Source organism: Mustela nigripes, chromosome 3, assembly GCF_022355385.1.
Source record: "Mustela nigripes isolate SB6536 chromosome 3, MUSNIG.SB6536, whole genome shotgun sequence".
Lineage (NCBI taxonomy): Eukaryota > Metazoa > Chordata > Mammalia > Carnivora > Mustelidae > Mustela > Mustela nigripes.
In genome coordinates this window covers 102,135,406-102,152,313 of record NC_081559.1, presented here as the reverse complement: position 1 = coordinate 102,152,313, position 16,908 = coordinate 102,135,406, and the positions used below count along the sequence as shown (strand labels likewise).

Here is a 16,908-nt window from a genome sequence, read left to right as displayed (position 1 = left end):
ATGTAGAACGTGACTGGTATTTGGTAAGGTCAAACCACAGTTTTGCTTGTTAGTTGTAACAGACTTTAAACAGGATCCTTTTACTTAAAAAACTGTTATTGGCTTTTCTAACTTGCCTTTTGTAATAAACCAATATCTATAATGAGAAAAAGATAATAACTCAGAATAATAGATAATCCAAAGCCAATTTGTTTATTTTCTTGTGTACATTCTGAACTTATTTTTACAATTGTGGTATATTTACATTCCTAGGATGCATTTTTTCACCTAAATTAGGTTTATTTTTAGTTCTTAAGAGTACATAGTTGCAGTCCTAGAATTAGGCTGACCTTGTGTTTAAAATAGTGAGTAATTCAGAGTGCCAGTTCTTAACTCAATAGCCACCCTATTCTTTTGTAGTATTAGAACAGAGTTAAATCAAGGCCCATTTTTAAAGTAGATCCTTTCATTTCATTTTATTATTGGAGCTCTTTATTGAATCGAATGGCCTAATTGATAGAAAGAAACGTTAATTTAAGGTTAGGAGTTTATCCAGATATAATAATACATATCATAATATGTTAATTAATAGTTAAGAATTAGAGTTAAGAATTGGAAGCTTTCTGACTTGAAACCCGTTGAGTGCTGAGCCTCTGCTATAATTAAGAGCTCACTGTTGCAGAGTCGGACTGCACCCAATGTGGAGAAATGGCTTATTGGAAAAGCACAGCGTAGCCTGACATCAAGGTAAACAGATTAAGGAGTGAAGGAGGATGGAATAAAGCAGATTAGGTGGTGTGAGTCTGTGCAGCATGTGAAAACCAGGAGGCAAATACTGATACTCTTTGGGCTTTAACTGCAGTGCTCACATTACCAGTGAGCCTGAGCTCAGAGCGTGGTAACAACTTGTCAGGATGGTGGTTTGACCTCCTGTCACTGCATGTATTCTGAGAGATCACTAGGCTTTTTGAACTGCTCATGTTAACATCTGACATGTTTTACATTATTTGCTAATTATAGCCTTCTGCGACTCCAAAAAACAGGATCGAGTAATATCCACCTGTCTTCTGTTCTAAGGGAAGATGTGCCAAGTTCATTGCAGGTTATAGCACCCAGTTTTGTGTGTCAGAGACCAAGGCTTTCAGATAACTTTATAGAGCAGTGACTTTTAAGGTGATGATATATATAAGTAGTTTTTAAATTTACTGTACACTGGATTTTTAAGTAAATGGATCATAAGGCAAGGACTTAAGTTTCTTACTGTGACCTCCTATTTCAGATTACTCAAATGAAGTTTTAAAATAATATTTTACAAAAACTTCTTTTTTTCTTTCAGATAAATTAAAGATTGTTCATCAGGCACATAAAGCAAAGGTATGTTTCATATGTACAGTATCTGGCACATAACAAATAATCACTGTTGGCTGTCTCAGTGAATAAATGAATGAACACACATACTTCTAAAATATTTCCCATTATTTTTTAGCATTTTTTATTTTGTGAGTACCCTTTCTACAGCCATTAAGGGGAAAAAAACCCACCAAGCCTCTATTAGTGGTAGATCCTTTTAAAAAGTGTTAATTTTTTATTTTTTTTTAATTTTTTTTTATTTTTTAAAGATTTTATTTATTCATTTGACAGAGAGAAATCACAAGTAGATGGAGAGGCAGGCAGAGAGAGAGGAAGGGAAGCAGGCTCCCCGCTGAGCAGAGAGCCCGATGCAGGACTCGATCCCAGGACCCTGAGATCATGACCCGAGCCGAAGGCAGCGGCTTAACCCACTGAGCCACCCAGGCGCCCCAAAAAAGTGTTAATTTTTTAAAAAGCATGCATTTTCTATATCAAGCAAGTATTTACTGTAAAAATATATATGCAAAAATATGTTTTTTGAAATTACTAATTCACAGACGATAGCCATATTCTCATGGCATTTTCTTTGTAATCTCTGGTATACAGTTACTTGAAAGCTGATTGAGTTTATGGTGGGTATCTAAGACTAGGGAAGACAAGGAAATTAGGTGAATTCAAAAATAAATACTACTTGGGGTACCTGGGTGGCTCATCCGGTTAAGCATCTGTCTTTGGCTCAGGTCATGTTCTCAGGGTTCTGGGATCGAGCCCTGCTTTGGGCTCCCTGCTCAGTGGGACTCTTCGAAATGCTAGTGAGGGTCATTCAGTTGTCCAGACTCATTGAACTGAACTCCCCTTAGGATCTGTGCATTTTGTTTATGTGAAATTCTACCTTAATTTCACAAGACTGTAGATGTGCCAGAAGGGAGCCAACATAAGACTTAAATGGAAATGCTTAGGATATTTGGATGGAAAGATGCACCAGCATGAGGATGTCCATTTTTTCTTAGTTTATGAATTTAATGCCACCCCATATATATAAATGAAAGAAGCTGATTATAACACTAATATGCAAAAAATATATAAGAATAGTTAGGAAAAGGAAGAGAAAGGAGAGTGACTAGCTCTGACATGTATTAGCCATAATCATTAAACTCTAGTAAATAAAAGCGTGTAGTGCTGCTATTTGAACTCTTAGGTCAATGGCACAGAATTAAAACTCCAAAAATTGACCCAAATATATATCAGAATTTAGTGTATAATAAGTATAACATTTTAAAGCTATGGAGAAAACATGAGGATTCAGTAAGTATTAGTGGGACAATTGTGAGACATCCAGAAAACAGTGAGCTGAATCCACATTCTTTTCTTTATGCCAAAATAAATACCCGTGGATTAATGACATAAATGTGAAAATGAAGCCCACAGGTGAGGACTGAGATGAAACTGATTGAACATGAGTATATCATTTGTTCAGGCCGGATGATGGGCGTGTGGAGGGTTCATTGTGCTGTTCTGTATGTTTTAAATTCTCCATAATTAAAAGCTTATAAAAAAAATGAAATTGACAAAAACATTTGAAGAGAAGGTAGAATTTTAAGGTAATCTTAGAGTGATCCTAAGTATGGTAGAAAACCATAGTATCCTAAGTATGGTAGAAAACCCAGAAACTATAAAAAATTGATAATTTTACTTATTTATTCAGCCATTCAGCAAATTTTACCAGGAAAAAAAAAACACTAAGGAAAATTGAGGAATGAATGAAAACAGGGGAAATTTTCTAGCTTACATTACAGAAAAGACTTAATTTTCTTAGTATATGATGCTATTTTATAATTCCACTTAAAAAATGATCCTTCAAGTTCATTAAAAAACAAAATATTTACAACTTGACTCAAAATAAATGCAGATTAAGACCACACTTAATCTCCATCTGTTAGGTTGGCAGGGATCAGATGATTTTGATAAGACATGGTGTCAGCGACACTGTGGGAAACAGGTACTCTCAGCGATCAGTAGCTTTCCTATAAAGTGGTACACGACTACTCGGGAGCATAGTTTAGTGACATCTGCCCGAATACAGTTGCACGTGCTTTCTGACCTAACGATTCCTCTTCTAGAACTTATGTAGAAAACTCGTACATAGGCAGAATGACACCGGTTATGAGCATGTTTGTTGCTGGGTTTTTTTTATGGTAGCAAGAAACGGAAACAACCTGAATGTCCATCCATGGGGACAGAGTGTGTGTGTGTGTGTGTGTGTGTGTGTGTGTGTGTGTGTTTGTATCCCTTCAGTGGAACAGCCCACAGCCTTGGTAAATTGAGGCTGCTCGTGTACTGATTTTGTGAGATTTTTAAGCTATATATTGAAAAAGTCAGGAGTTAGAATATAGCGTACAATAGGCTGCTGTGTGTTTGAAAAAGTTTGCCTGCGCATTTCTGCCTACATGAATGTGTACAGAGACAGCCACTGGAAGTATTCGTCAGAATTAGCCTAACTTCTCTGGGAGAGAACTAGACCTGGTAGATAGGGCTTGTGAGGAGACATACTTTTCACTCTTCCCTATGTGCTTGGAGAATTTTGTATCATGAGTATGTGCTACCTATTCCAAAATGATTTTTTTGAAAGATTTTATTTATTAATTTGACAGAGAGTGTACAAGCAGGAGGAGCAGCAGGCAGAGGGAGAGGGAGAAGCAGGCTCCCTGCTGAGCAGGGGCCCTGGTGTGGGACTCAGTCTCAGGACTCTGGAATCATGACCCGAATAGAAGGCAGATGCTCAACCAATTGAGCCGCCCAGGAGCCCCTAAAATGATTTTTTTTAATAACGTTCTCCCCACCTTTAATCTGTGTGCTCCAGAGGTCAAGCCCCTGCACTCTCTAGTGGGTGAAGTTGTGGACTGTGGAGCATGCCTTCTGGGCCTTCTATTTTAGCTACTGAAGTGGCCTTTCTTTTCCCTCTTAGCCATATTCTAGAAATAGATGATGTTGCTGAGCAGCTGCATTCTGTTGACAGGTGGTACTGTGTATCCAACTAGTGGTTACCTCTGTGTGCTTTTTAGGGGCAGATATCCACTCAGAATTTTCTCCGATACTTACAGTGTTTAGCTAGATTTGTAAATTTCACTGGAGGGCCAATTCACCCACTCCCACCCCAAACCTCATAGAGGAAGGTTATAGTCAGTATGACATGGGATTAAGTTAATATGACGTGAGATCAAGTAAGTTAATATGACGTAGGTAGGACAAAGTTTTTAGATAAATGGGCTTTCAGCCATTCAGGTAAACTTGCTTCTCTTCGAAGTCAGGCTGGTCAGAGCTCAGGGGCCTCTGTGTACTCTGGGCTAGCTGGCTGGCTGGCTTGCTTGCTTTCTTTCTCTATCCCCTCCCTCCCTCCCTTCCTTCCTTTTTTTTTAAAGTGTCACTTATTTATTTATTTATTTATCATGCACTTAGAGCATGAATGGGGGTGGAAGGAGGAGGGAGTAGTAGAGGGAGAAGCAGACTCCCGGCTGAGCAGGGAGCCCGCCATGGGCTGGATCCCAGGACCCTGGGATCATGACCTGAGTGGAAGGCAGACATTTAACCAACTCAGCCACCCAGGTGCCCCGTCTAGGTCTGTGTCTTACCCTCTCTGACTCTTGGAATATTGTGAGGAAGAGACAATGACGATGACGGTGAGGGCAACAGGCACAGCACAGCAGCTGACATGGAGAGGCCTTGCTCTGTGACTGACACTCTGTTACGGTTTTCTGTACTTCATCTCATTTCATCCTCACCACAGGGCAAAAGACAAGATTCATACCTCTCCCCTTTTTTTAGAGTGAGAGATTGAGGGAGCAGGGTGTCAGGACGGTGACAGGGACAGGGAGAGAAAGAATCTTAAACAGGCTCCATACCTAGCATAGAGCCTGCCATGTAGCTCCATCACACAGCCCTGGGATCATGACCTGAGCCGAAATCAAGAGTTGGATGCTTAACCGACTGAGTGACCTACATGCCCCCTCAATTTTGTTTTTTTTAACGGAGGAGGAAACTGAGTCTTGGAGAGTCTGTGTGGTTCGTTGAGAACACACAGCGGGACATCAGTGGAACCCAAATTTCCATCCAGACCTGGCCCCAAAACTTTGTGCTAGGGCGCAGTTTCCTCAGCACTTACGGAGTATGTATACATGTATACATCCATTTGCTTCTGTCCCAACGATGATGGGAAGAGAATGTGACTTTGGTTACTGCTGTCACACAGGGTAAGAATTCTGTGTCTTTGAAACGTCTTAACCAAATATGAAGCACATACGAGTATTGATAAGATGCAGGTTTTCTTTCCTCCCAGACCAACGAGCTTGTGTTGAGCCTGGAAGACGACGACACGCTCATGCTGGAAGAAGACTGCACGCTGCGAGCTGCGGGAATTGGTGAGAAAGTGCGCTGCACGCTGCTGGAGGGGCACTCAACGTCCCTGGCCGCCCCACCGCCGACAACTGGCTGATTGTGTTTGCATAAGTTGCTGCAAAGTAAATGCTACCCTGGGTGCCCTTTACACTCCCTGATAATTATTCAGAGGAGGAGGACAAGAATGATGTACATTCAGATCATTTGACTGAGGGCAGGAGATAGCTGCTCTCCAAATGTGCAGAATGCAAATAGTTCTTTCCTGCAGGTCTGCTCAGAATCCTGCAGAGGGTTGCTTTAAGTGATTGACAGGCTATTACTCACTTAATAACCTACTTACTCTTATCAGCATCATTTGAATGGATGGTTTGAGAGAAATGGACCTGGTAGAACTAATGGGGAATAATGAACTGAGATGTTGTTTGTAGAAGGTGTAGCGCAGTTTCTAATAGTCCTCCCGACCACTCAGGGCCGCCCCGATGTGGGATTTCAAACAGGAACCTCGCGTGTGCGCTTGAAAGGGGGCCCGAGTTAGCTTTTCAGCCTAGAATGTGCAGGTAGTTCTATTTTAAAGAAATGCCATGTGGCGTGTTTTGTGACCATTAGATGTCACTCTAATTCTGTGTATGTGCATCTGGAGATTCTCTGGCAGCTGGGAGCGAGGCTTTTCAGAGAGATGGGACTGTTGAAGGTGCTGTGCCTTTGTCGTACCTCTGTGGTCCGTGACTCCAAGGAAACAGCACAAATCACACTTACTTTGTAATTATCCAGACACACTGGTTAAGGGGCACTCCAAGTGAGGTCCATGTTAGGAAGCTTGACTGGTTTTTTTGTTTTGTCTTTTTTTTTTTTTTTTTGACAGGTGTTCTATTGAGTTATTTTAGTGACATATATCAGGAATCCAGTTTTGAGTGACACATGTGCCTAAAGTGAGTTCCTGACAGGTCTTATTTATTTATTTTTAAAGATTTTATTTATTTATTTGACAGAGAGCATGCACGCATTAGTAGGGGGAGCAGCAGGCAGAGGGAGAGGAAGAAGCAGGCTCCCTGCTGAGTGGGGAGCCCAATGCACACTCAGTCCCAGGGCCCTGGGATCATGACCCCAGCCCAAGGCAGCTGCTTCACTGAGTGAGAAACCCAAGCGCCCCAGGTCTTCTAATTTAAATAGGATCCTAAATAACAATGTTACAAAATCTTAAGCTTGCTTTCCTTGTTTGTCTACACTATTGGCTATTTTTAGTGTCTTTTCATAGCATTCGGTAACTATTGCTCTTATTGGAAAACACAGTTTTTATTTTGCCATTTATTTCTTCACGTGCTGTTCTGTTATTATGGCAAATGGCACCTGCGTTACTGAGGCATGGGGCACCTAGAAGCTAGCCCCGCTTGTTGTTAAAACATAAAGCTGTAATTATTATAACAGACTGGTTTGGTATTGATGGAGGGATTAAAACCTCTGTGGAAAAGATCAGAAGGAAACTAAAAAAAGTAAGATCTCATAATATGATAAAGTTGTGACCTCTCAAATAAGTGGGGTAAGAATGAATTAGCCAGAAAATGATGTTAGGCCCGTTGCCAAAGCATTCGGGAAAATAAAATTTAAATCCTATCTCGACCTTTATTCCAAAATAAACTGTTGATTGATTATATGTCATAGTGTAAGAAAAATCTTTTTTAAATAAAATGTAGCTTAGTAGTTTCATAATCTTGGGGAGAAGAGCTCTTCAAGCGTGACCTTGAAGGCAGAGCCGTAAAGCAGGGAGAAATGATAGATTTAATTCTGTAAATAGAGTTAAAGGAGAAGCACTAAACAATGAAAAACATACTTCATATATGACAAAAAGTTATTAGCCTGAATTTATAAAAAACCCTCATAATTAGCTTGGAAAAAGGTAAAAAAAAATTTACTGATAAAAGAAATGGCTAACCTATGAAAAATAGTTCAGCCTTATAAGTCCGGAGAGAAATGCACTATGAAGGTAGATGCTATTTTATATAGTGTACTAGGCTAATGGTTAAGCATTAGAGACCAGAGCCAGAGTGCGTGGGTTTTCAAGCTTGATTCTGCCTCTTACAGGCTGGGTAACCTTGGACAAGCAGTCATTTGAAGACTAACAGATGTAAAAAAAAAGTGGTAGTATCCAAGAGAGTGTTGGGAAGTGGATACCCTCTGGGTTTACTGTCAGGAATGTATACTACCTCTAACTTCCTGTCGGTCAGTTTGGCCAGTAAGACTTCCTCACTCTTAACTTCCTGTCACATCTATTACCAGGCCAACAGGAGTATGCTTCCTCAAGCTCCGTGACTCCCCCAAGATTGAGATGTGCCTTCAAAGGGGTAGCAGGGGTCTCTCACCTTCCCCATTGGTGAATCACTGATGTAGAGCTTTCTTTATTGCATGGAAATAGAATATAGTATGTGATACCATTATTGTTCATAAATGTATATATTTATGCATCTATATGTGTATATGAAGAAAAGGTCATATAATGAAATTATAGAAGTGTTTCTCTGGCTGGTGGCACTGCAAGCAATTGATTTCTTTTTTCCTTCTTGGTATTATCTAATTGTTCTTGTAATTTAAAATTTTTCTATAGTTCCCATGTACTCTAAATTAAGGAACCAATTTTTTTTTTTAAAGAATATACTCCTACTACAGTTGGAGAAAATTGGTTTGAATGAGGACTGTGTATTTTACTTATTTTGTGACTGTTCATAAGCCATTTAGTGTTGTTGAACTTCTGTTTTGATTTCTGTAAAACAAAACAGAAACCATTAAACCTGTTTCAGCGTGTTAAGAGTTGAGTGAAAAAAGGTAATGAAAACATCTGGAATGATGCATGAGGAGACCCTTAGAAATACGTATTTGGAAACCATTTTAGAGAAGGCAGCTGGCAAATGTTTTGGATTTATTAAAATACTGTGAGTTGTTGGCTTAACTGTCGTGACTTTCAGACTCGTGTAATGAATGATCTGTAAAGGTAAGAATCAAATCCATCTTTCTGTCATTCTTGTTGTAAGGCCATGGGTCTTTGATGAGCATCACGTTCTTGTCCCGAGTTCCCCACTGGTTTCAGGGTGATCCCAGAACCTCACACTGCACACCCACCCCCTGCCCAGGGCCCTGGCAAGCCCACAGCCCTGGTCTGGTGTGACTCTTGGCCCGGCTGGAGTGGCTTCCTCTCCGTGTCACCTGGAGCCACCATGCTGTGCCCTGGAGAAGCTTCACTTCCACATGGGGAAGGAAGCTGTGCTTCCTGTGAGCCCCAAGAAATTAGGAGTGGGAGTAGAGTTGTAAAAATGACACCTGCAGTGTGTGATTTTTCTGGGGAATTTCCCCTCCCTCGGTGCCTTGTCTGGTTAGGTTTTTAAGTGGTTGAAGAGAAGACTCGCAGGTCCTCATGCTCCATTTTTCCCACTTGACCTTGCTTAGAGCTGTCACTCTGCCATCACAGCCAGTTGCCATGGGAACAACGCCAATGTAACAAATGTATCATTATGACTTTTCTGCAGAATTCATGAAAGGAAGAGAAGGACTGTGAGGGGAGGGAAAGTAGGGGAACAAACTTGTTTGAAGATCTCTTCTCTCACAGAGAAACTCTCCAGTTCCTGCTCTGGCCTTTTAACTGCCTTGCAGATCCCAATTGTATATTCTGCGCCCGACGTCAGGGCACATGTTCGCTTGTGGACTCTGAGCTAAAAGACCTAAGGAAAAAGATGTGGGTTTTTTTTTTTTTTTTTTTTTTAAGGAAGAAGAAAGCTTTACTTAGAATTATTATTTGTAAATGCAAAGGTTTTTGTCTTGTCATTAATGATTGTAGTTTTACAGACTTGTTCCCCTAAGTGGTAAATTTGCATGTCAGTAATTTTAGGGTGCTGTTTTTATGTCTTTCCTTCAGCTACATTCTACTACTATTATCTTTTGAATCCTCTTTCCTTAGGCAAAAAATGGTGGAGGGTAACTCTTCAGGCCCATTGTGTTTTACTGGAACTATTTTAAAACAAAATATAGTAGACCAAACCCTAAGTGCTTATCTGAGAGAAGAGTTTGTGTCAAACCAGATCCTGTAATCAGTCCAAAGCTCCCCTGTGGTCGGTTTTCATTTTATGTGTCAACTCATGCTGTCTGCCCACAACCAGAACCCTGACTTTGTGCCCAGCACCTTTTGATTCTCTCAGATGTACAGCTAATATTGCAGGATTCTTGGGCTCTCCTTTCTTTATCAGGATTGTGTTTGATTTGTGTTTCCTGAATGTTCCAGGTGCCTTTCCCGTTCTCTTTTGAGTAGCAATATCTTAGGGCATACATGCTCTCCTCCCTTAATGGCATCTTACAGGGGCTGTTCTTTACCTTAAACATCAAAGCCGTGGTAGTCTGGTGCTCAGGAAAGTATGTGGGGGGCCCAGGGAATTTGGGATTCCAGAACAGGGGTATGGATTGTTCTTCCTTTTTTACCCTCCCCTTAGTGTCCAGTCCATCAAAGGTCAGATTTATTTTACTTTTTATTCTCTTCAAACTGTAGCTTGAAGTCCTCTCTGCCAGCTGATCTAAAAAACAAATGCTTGAAGCAAATATGAAATAAAGCACTGTGTTTGGGAACTCTTGGCTGGAGATAACTTTGGTGCAAACTTAGAAATATAACTCAGCTGTGAGCACAGTTTTAATGATTCATAAATTCAGATTTTAGGAACCTTAGAAAGATAGAATATACTCTTGGATCAGGTGAGAAGGTGAAACTTTGTCCTTTTGGTCTCAGGTTGCTGCAGAAACCAGAACTCAGTGTTCCTGTATTTTTTTCCCCCCAGTAATCTGTACTACTTATCACATTACAGCTTGCCTGATCATTAAGTATCTGTACCATAGAGTCCGTGCACATGTGTCTGTCTCTCTTCTCAGACAACAGTTGCTGTGCCGTATACTACTTTGGTGCCACCTAAAATAGGCTAGGGACTTTGAAACTGTGCAAAAATCCTCACAGAGTTTTTTGGAATAAATTAGTTAGGAGCTTAAGTATATTGCCTTGAATTTTTCGTGAGCTTTTACGTTTAAAATTGGTTTTTCTTACATTCTTTTATTTAAAGGCATTATTATTTTCCTGTTAAAGGGGTGTATGTATATATGTGGCTGACCTGTTTGGACACATTATAAAATTATTAATTTCAGGGGCGCCTGGGTGGCTCAATTAGTTAAGCATCTACCTTTGGCTCGGGTCACAATCTCGGGGTCCCGGGATCAAGCCCCACATGGGGGCTCCCTGCTTCTTCCTCTCCCTCTGCCTCTGGCCCCGACTCATGCTATCTCTCTCTAATAAGTAAGATCTCAAAAAAAATTATTAATTTCATTTTCAGAGTTTGAAGGTCCTGGCTTGTGTTCATTGCATTAAACTTGAAAGTCAATATTAAAATGGTGCACCGTATTTGGAGGGTTCTCACTTGAGTTCACTTGCTAGTAAGACAAAGGGATGAACCGGCAGTGTATTTATTGGATTTTAGATTTTACATTCATTTCGGATTCACACGCCGAGGCACTCTGCACCTGAGTGCACTGCGCCTGCAGCACATTTAATTTAAAATCAGGTGCCCTAGGGGACTGGCACGCAGTAGACGTCCTCGGGGTTCTTCTGGAGCCATTTTAAATAGAATTGGGGCAGCAAGAATTTAAGAGATAATGGTCGAAAGGTTGAGGATGCCGAGGTTCTGGAAAATCTTCTGTAATTTGTTTTCACTCCAATCGACAAGTAAATGCGTGGCATAAATACAGGAAATCATTTTCAAACATTTTCAACAGAATTTTGCAGATTTTAAAAAGTATTCTGTTTGGTTTCTTCGAGGACCACATTACTTAAGTTTCAAGTACATTTTGTGTCTGACTTTTGAATGTTTATAGTAACCCATGTTGAACTTGTATGCTATTTTCCAGTTTTTGAAGGGTGTCAATTTTATCAGCCCTCACAAAGTAGTGGGACTGGAACCCATTTGTCAGTCTTGTCTTGTTTTTGAAAAAAAGTATTCATCTGAAAATCTTTCTCTTAAGGGATCTCATTTTGAGCATATATGAGAGATGGCGTATAAAAATACTTGAGAAGTAACGAATTGATCTATAAGTTAATTAGACCCAAGAAAACCTGCGTGGCAAAGCAAAAATGCTTTGTCAGTTGTTTCTTTCCTTCAGCTTATTCTGAACCTGTTATTACCATACAGAGGAACTATACGATGTATTCGTTTCTCAAAAGGGGTACAGATAAATGTCAACAGCAGTAAGTGAAAATTGTAATTACAGTTAGTGTGTATTGAACAAAGTGCTGTGTGGGCAAAGCACTGTGTAAAGTTCTGTATGTAAATAGCACATCGTGGATAAAACCCTGCATTGTGATTCTGAAGAACAGGGTGCTTTTAGCTCACTCTCCGTTTGGAGGATGATTAGAATCACTTGCATATGATAGAGGTCTACCTTTGGGCTTGCTTCTCTTCAAAAAAGGAAACCCAGGAGCTTTTTATATATAAAGGAATAGATCTTAAGATACCTTCTCTCTGAATATTGAGTTTCCTGAAGCCCCCCTTTCAACATTTTACTCATTCCAAGTGTGGAGCCTCTTAGCCATTCTTTAAAATGCTATTTTTGTGTAAAATTCAGCTGTACATGAACTTCCTGTTTGCCCAGGGTTCATTTGTTTCCAGCCCCTCCCCACCGATTCTCAGCTTGTCACAGCCCTGTCTGCCACCCACCCACCCCCAGGCTCATTGTGCTGAGAGTTTGCAATCTGATTTTCATCAAGATTAATCTTCATTTAATCTTGAAGATGCAGTGGTCCTGGAATCAGGATCTGAGACTGTGGGCGACTTTATTTTATAATTTGAGCATTTCTGTATTTTCTGTAATGAGCACGGTAACTCATAATTGAGAAACAAGAAGTTTAATATCTTTTTATTTTTATTTTTTTTTAGATTTTATTTATTTGACAGAGAGAGACAGAGAGAGAGCACAAGCAGGGGGAGTAGGAAAGGGAGAAGCAGGCTCCCCGGGGAGCAGGGAGCACTACACAGGACTCAATCCCATGACCCCGGGATCACAACCCCAGCCAGAGGCAGACACACAACCAACTGAGCCACCCAGGCGCCCCTAAATTTGATATTCTTAAAACCAGCAAAAACCTTTTTTTTTTTTTTTTTTTTTTTTTAGCTCACATGTCATGCTAAGCTCCTTAATTTCATTCTTTTGTGACAAATTCTAGTGATGAGATGAGTTCGGTAAACTAAGAGACCAGGGATAATCCTTGGCATCTTTCCCTATTATCCTATTTATTTGGCATGAAGAGTTTTTACTTGTCTGTTTTTAGAGGATATGTTAATTGAGTGATCGGTATTCATTACAAATAATCTCGTCTGTTTTCCTGTCGAGAGTCTGCAGGCCCTTTTGCTCTTTCTGTAAAAGCTAAGCAGACTGTATTAACTTCTGGTTTAATTTAAAAAAAAAAAAAACTGAACGTGGAACTTGTTGGCACACACCTTAAAGATCTGCATGTTTAATAATTGGAAGGCTCTCCATCAGATTTGTCTCCAGTCTGAATTAATAATGTTGCTGACTTATTGTTTTAGAAGACGGAGTCCTTGACCTGCTAGGTTGAAAGAATTGTGACTGCTCTGCTCCTTTGCGGGTCCTTTAGCTGTGCCGTATCCCCAGTGAATAATTAGAGGTGTTTGAAGGTATTGCGGGAGAAGCCAATTTGTGTCTTTCACTTTGCATATTGTTGAAGCCTCATGAATTAGTCATAAGCAGGCAAAAAATTAACTTCTTCAGACACATATTTTGATGGGTCATGAGGGAGAATGTAAAGTGATCTGTAAAGTATTCTACTGATCCTCTAAGTATTAAATTATTATACCTACAGGCTAATTTCAAAGGGAAAGAAAATGTTTTTCCCTCCTCCTTCAGAACTGAGCAGCACATTTGGAAAAAAATAAACGTTTATTTTCTTGGATTGTTAAGAGGACTCTGACATGAGTAATTTTATGGTTTCCTGGAAACCAGTCTTGTACTTATTCTTGTTTTTAATTTCTTTTTGTATTTTTCTTTTTACTTTTAAATTATTTGAATTTTAAATTCTTATAGCGACAGCTGATACTTCTTGTTGATTTGGTGAAATGTGAAACCAAACAAGTAGTTCATCTTTCTCACTTTAGGCATCTGAAACACTGAATCAGAGTAATATGGATTTTAATGCTTGCTTAAAATCTAGTTTTACATTAAAATTTTTTTCCATTATCATCTTCTTTTTTTTTTTTTTTTTCCAGCTCATGAAACTGAAATTGCATTCTTCTGTGAAGAAGATTATAAGAACTACAAAGCTAATCCCATTTCATCCTGGTGAAAACCTCTTGGGGGCTCTCTTTTTGCATACCTGTATTAAGCTCTTTATTCCACTAGTGAGTTTTGGAAATTGACAAATAAACTTAAAAATTAATCTCAGGCTCTGCTATGTGAGCTCAAGTCTGTGGTGTTTTCTCTTTCTGCAGGTCTGCTTTTTTTCTTTCTTTCTTGTTGTAAAATAATATAATATTTATGAGAAAAACATTTTTTTTAAATGATAGAAATAGTTATTCAAAAATTATCATGGAGGGTGCCTAGGTGGCTCAGTTGGTTAAGTGTCTACCTTCGACTCATCATGATCCCAGGGTCCTGGGGTGGAACCCCAAGTTGGGCTCCCTGCTCAGCAGGGAGTCTGCTTCTCTCTCTCCCTCTGCCCCTCCCAGCCCCTGTTCATGCGCTCTCTCTCTCTCTCTCTCTCTCTCTCTCATAAAAATCTTAAAAAGTCATCATGGAATGATGATTGGTTCTGTTTTTTTTTTTTAAAGATTTATTTATTTATTTATTTGACAGAGAGAGATCACAAGTAGGCAGAGAGGCAGGCAGAGAGAGAGAGAGGAGGAAGGAGGCTCCCTGCTGAGCAGAGAGCCCGATGCGGGACTCGATCCCAGGACCCTGAGATCATGACCTGAGCCGAAGGCAGCGGCTTAACCCACTGAGCCACCCAGGCACCCTGATGATTGGTTCTTTAGTCATAACTTACTTTTCTGAAATTAGGGGTTTCTTGGGTAGCTTACATGTCAGGTTCTTTAAAAAGATTATAAGACTAAGGTCATTCTGTTCATTTTATTTTTTTCTCACAGTTTCTCTTAAAGCCATTGTGCACTCTTACTGTCTGTGGTTAGCAGAGATTCTGAGTCTCTGATGACCACAAGTGCCATCTTTTTGCTCACATTGATATGCTGCCATGCATGCATTGAATTGTTTTATATTTTGGGGAGGTTTTCTGATGTAAGAGATTTTCTTCTTTTCATATTTCAGCCCACACAAATAACGTGGCTGAATTTTTTTTTTCTTTCCCCTGAGCTCTGTTCCCTTACTTCAGGAACACACTATAATAGAACCAAACTCATTTCTTTGGAGAGAGAAGGTAGCAGGATGTTTGTACTTCTGGAAGAAAATTGTTCATTGAGAATAAGTCTAAGCCATGGAAGATACATTCTTTCAAAATAATACAATACTCTTGATTCCTGATAAAGGCCAAGACCAATACCTGAAGACTGGTGATTTCAAAGGGGCCTCTCAGCCAGCGTGTATATCTAATCAGAACTCCTACAAGGTTAGTTAGCTCTAGAATTATTCTAAGAACCCTTAAAATTGCTTGTAGGGCGAATTGGTTTCATTGTGGTAGAGGCTAGCTTAAAAAAAAAAATCAGCTTTGTAAGTCTGGTTAACATAATCAGAATATGCTTTTTTTGCTTTTGCTTTGTTAAAAGATGTAGTAGAGCCTTATTTAAAACAGAAAATTTATTTTATTCATTTCATTCATTAAAAAAGGACCAATGACTGAGTCTTCTGGGGAGTTAAAGAATTAAATAAGACACAGTTTTTGCCTCACTGAGTGGGGAAAGATATTTAAGCAAGTGCTATAATGGCAGTGAGAACTGCTGTGGGAGCACTGATGGTGGGGTAGGTAGTTCTGTGTGGGGTTAATTTTTATTTTAAAAGAGGTATCAGTTGAGCTTTTTCTTAAAAGGTTCAATAGGGGGCGCCTGGTTGGCTCAGTGGGTTGAGCCGCTGCCTTCGGCTCAGGTCATGATCTCAGGGTCCTGGGATCGAGTCCCGCATTGGGCTCTCTGCTCGGCGGGCAGCCTGCTTCCTCCTCTCTTTCTCTCTGCCTGCCTCTCTGCCTACTTGTGATGTCTCTCTGTCAAATAAATAAATTAAAAAAAAAAAAAAAAGGTTCAATAGGAATGTTTGCTTAGTGGAAAATAAGGGAAAGGCTTTTAGGAAAAGGGACCAGCATATGCAAAGGCAAAGCCCTGTGAGAGAGCTTGTGATTTTCTGTAAAGTATAGTTTTCGGTGTACTGGCGTTGGAAAGCCATTAGACCAGAGAGGAGGAGGAGAAGGCCAGAGAGGAGGTTGAGGTGGGCCTTGTCCCTCATGCTAAGGAGTTAGACATTTATCTAGTATCTAGGTAGTGGGGAGCCAGTGGAAAGATTGAAACAGATAAAATCATGTTGATTTGTGTTTTAGAAAGGGAGTTTTGACAGCCATGTCCCAATGGCAGAAAGAGAGTTGTCATGGGCCAGATGAAGACTGGAAGGCCTGACCTAGGGCCTGGCACAGGCGAAGGACAGGGGAGGAGACTTTTGTGAGATTGTGTCAACATTTGAGCATTATATAGCAAGCATCGTGTTGGGTGCTCTACATATATTATCTCATTTAATGTTGACCACAGCTCTTTAGTCTTGATAATATCCTATCTATTTATAGATAAAAAAAAAATGGGGCCCAGAAAGATAAAGTGGTTCACCAAAGCAGGGCAGGCATTGTAGTGGGATTGGAGCTGGGTGTGTCTTGATGTCCTCACCTTGCCGCTTCTGCCCTGTGGTCTCTAATTAGAGATATGGGGTGGAGGGGCTGGTGGGTTCCTGGAACCTGGTGAATGCTGTGTGCAGAGGGTATAGTGGTGTTGGGGGACTTTGGTGACGCTTGTTCGGGTGAGTGCCTGATGGTGATGACATTAACCCAAATAGGGAATTTAGTGAGTAAAACAGGTTAAAGCACACACCGTTTGCCCATTTTGCACACATTCAGTTTACACACATTTCAGTTTTCTTTTCTAAGAAAAATTAAGTCTATCTTAACCTGTATAT

General features: G+C 40.1%; 1 protein-coding gene across 10 annotated transcripts in view; it reads left to right on the top strand.

Moving 5' to 3' along the window:
• C3H2orf76 (chromosome 3 C2orf76 homolog) overlaps positions 1-14,190 on the top strand; it is a 56,868-nt gene extending 42,678 nt beyond the window's left edge. For all 10 annotated transcript variants that reach the window (XM_059394433.1, XM_059394434.1, XM_059394436.1 and 7 more), the window contains 3 exons: positions 1,316-1,353; positions 5,663-5,744; positions 14,016-14,190. In XM_059394433.1, coding sequence (XP_059250416.1) covers positions 1,316-1,353; positions 5,663-5,744; positions 14,016-14,092 — 197 coding nt within the window. In that variant the 3' untranslated portion in view covers positions 14,093-14,190. The remainder of the gene's footprint in view (positions 1-1,315; positions 1,354-5,662; positions 5,745-14,015) is intronic.
• Positions 14,191-16,908: the final 2,718 nt, after the last annotated feature.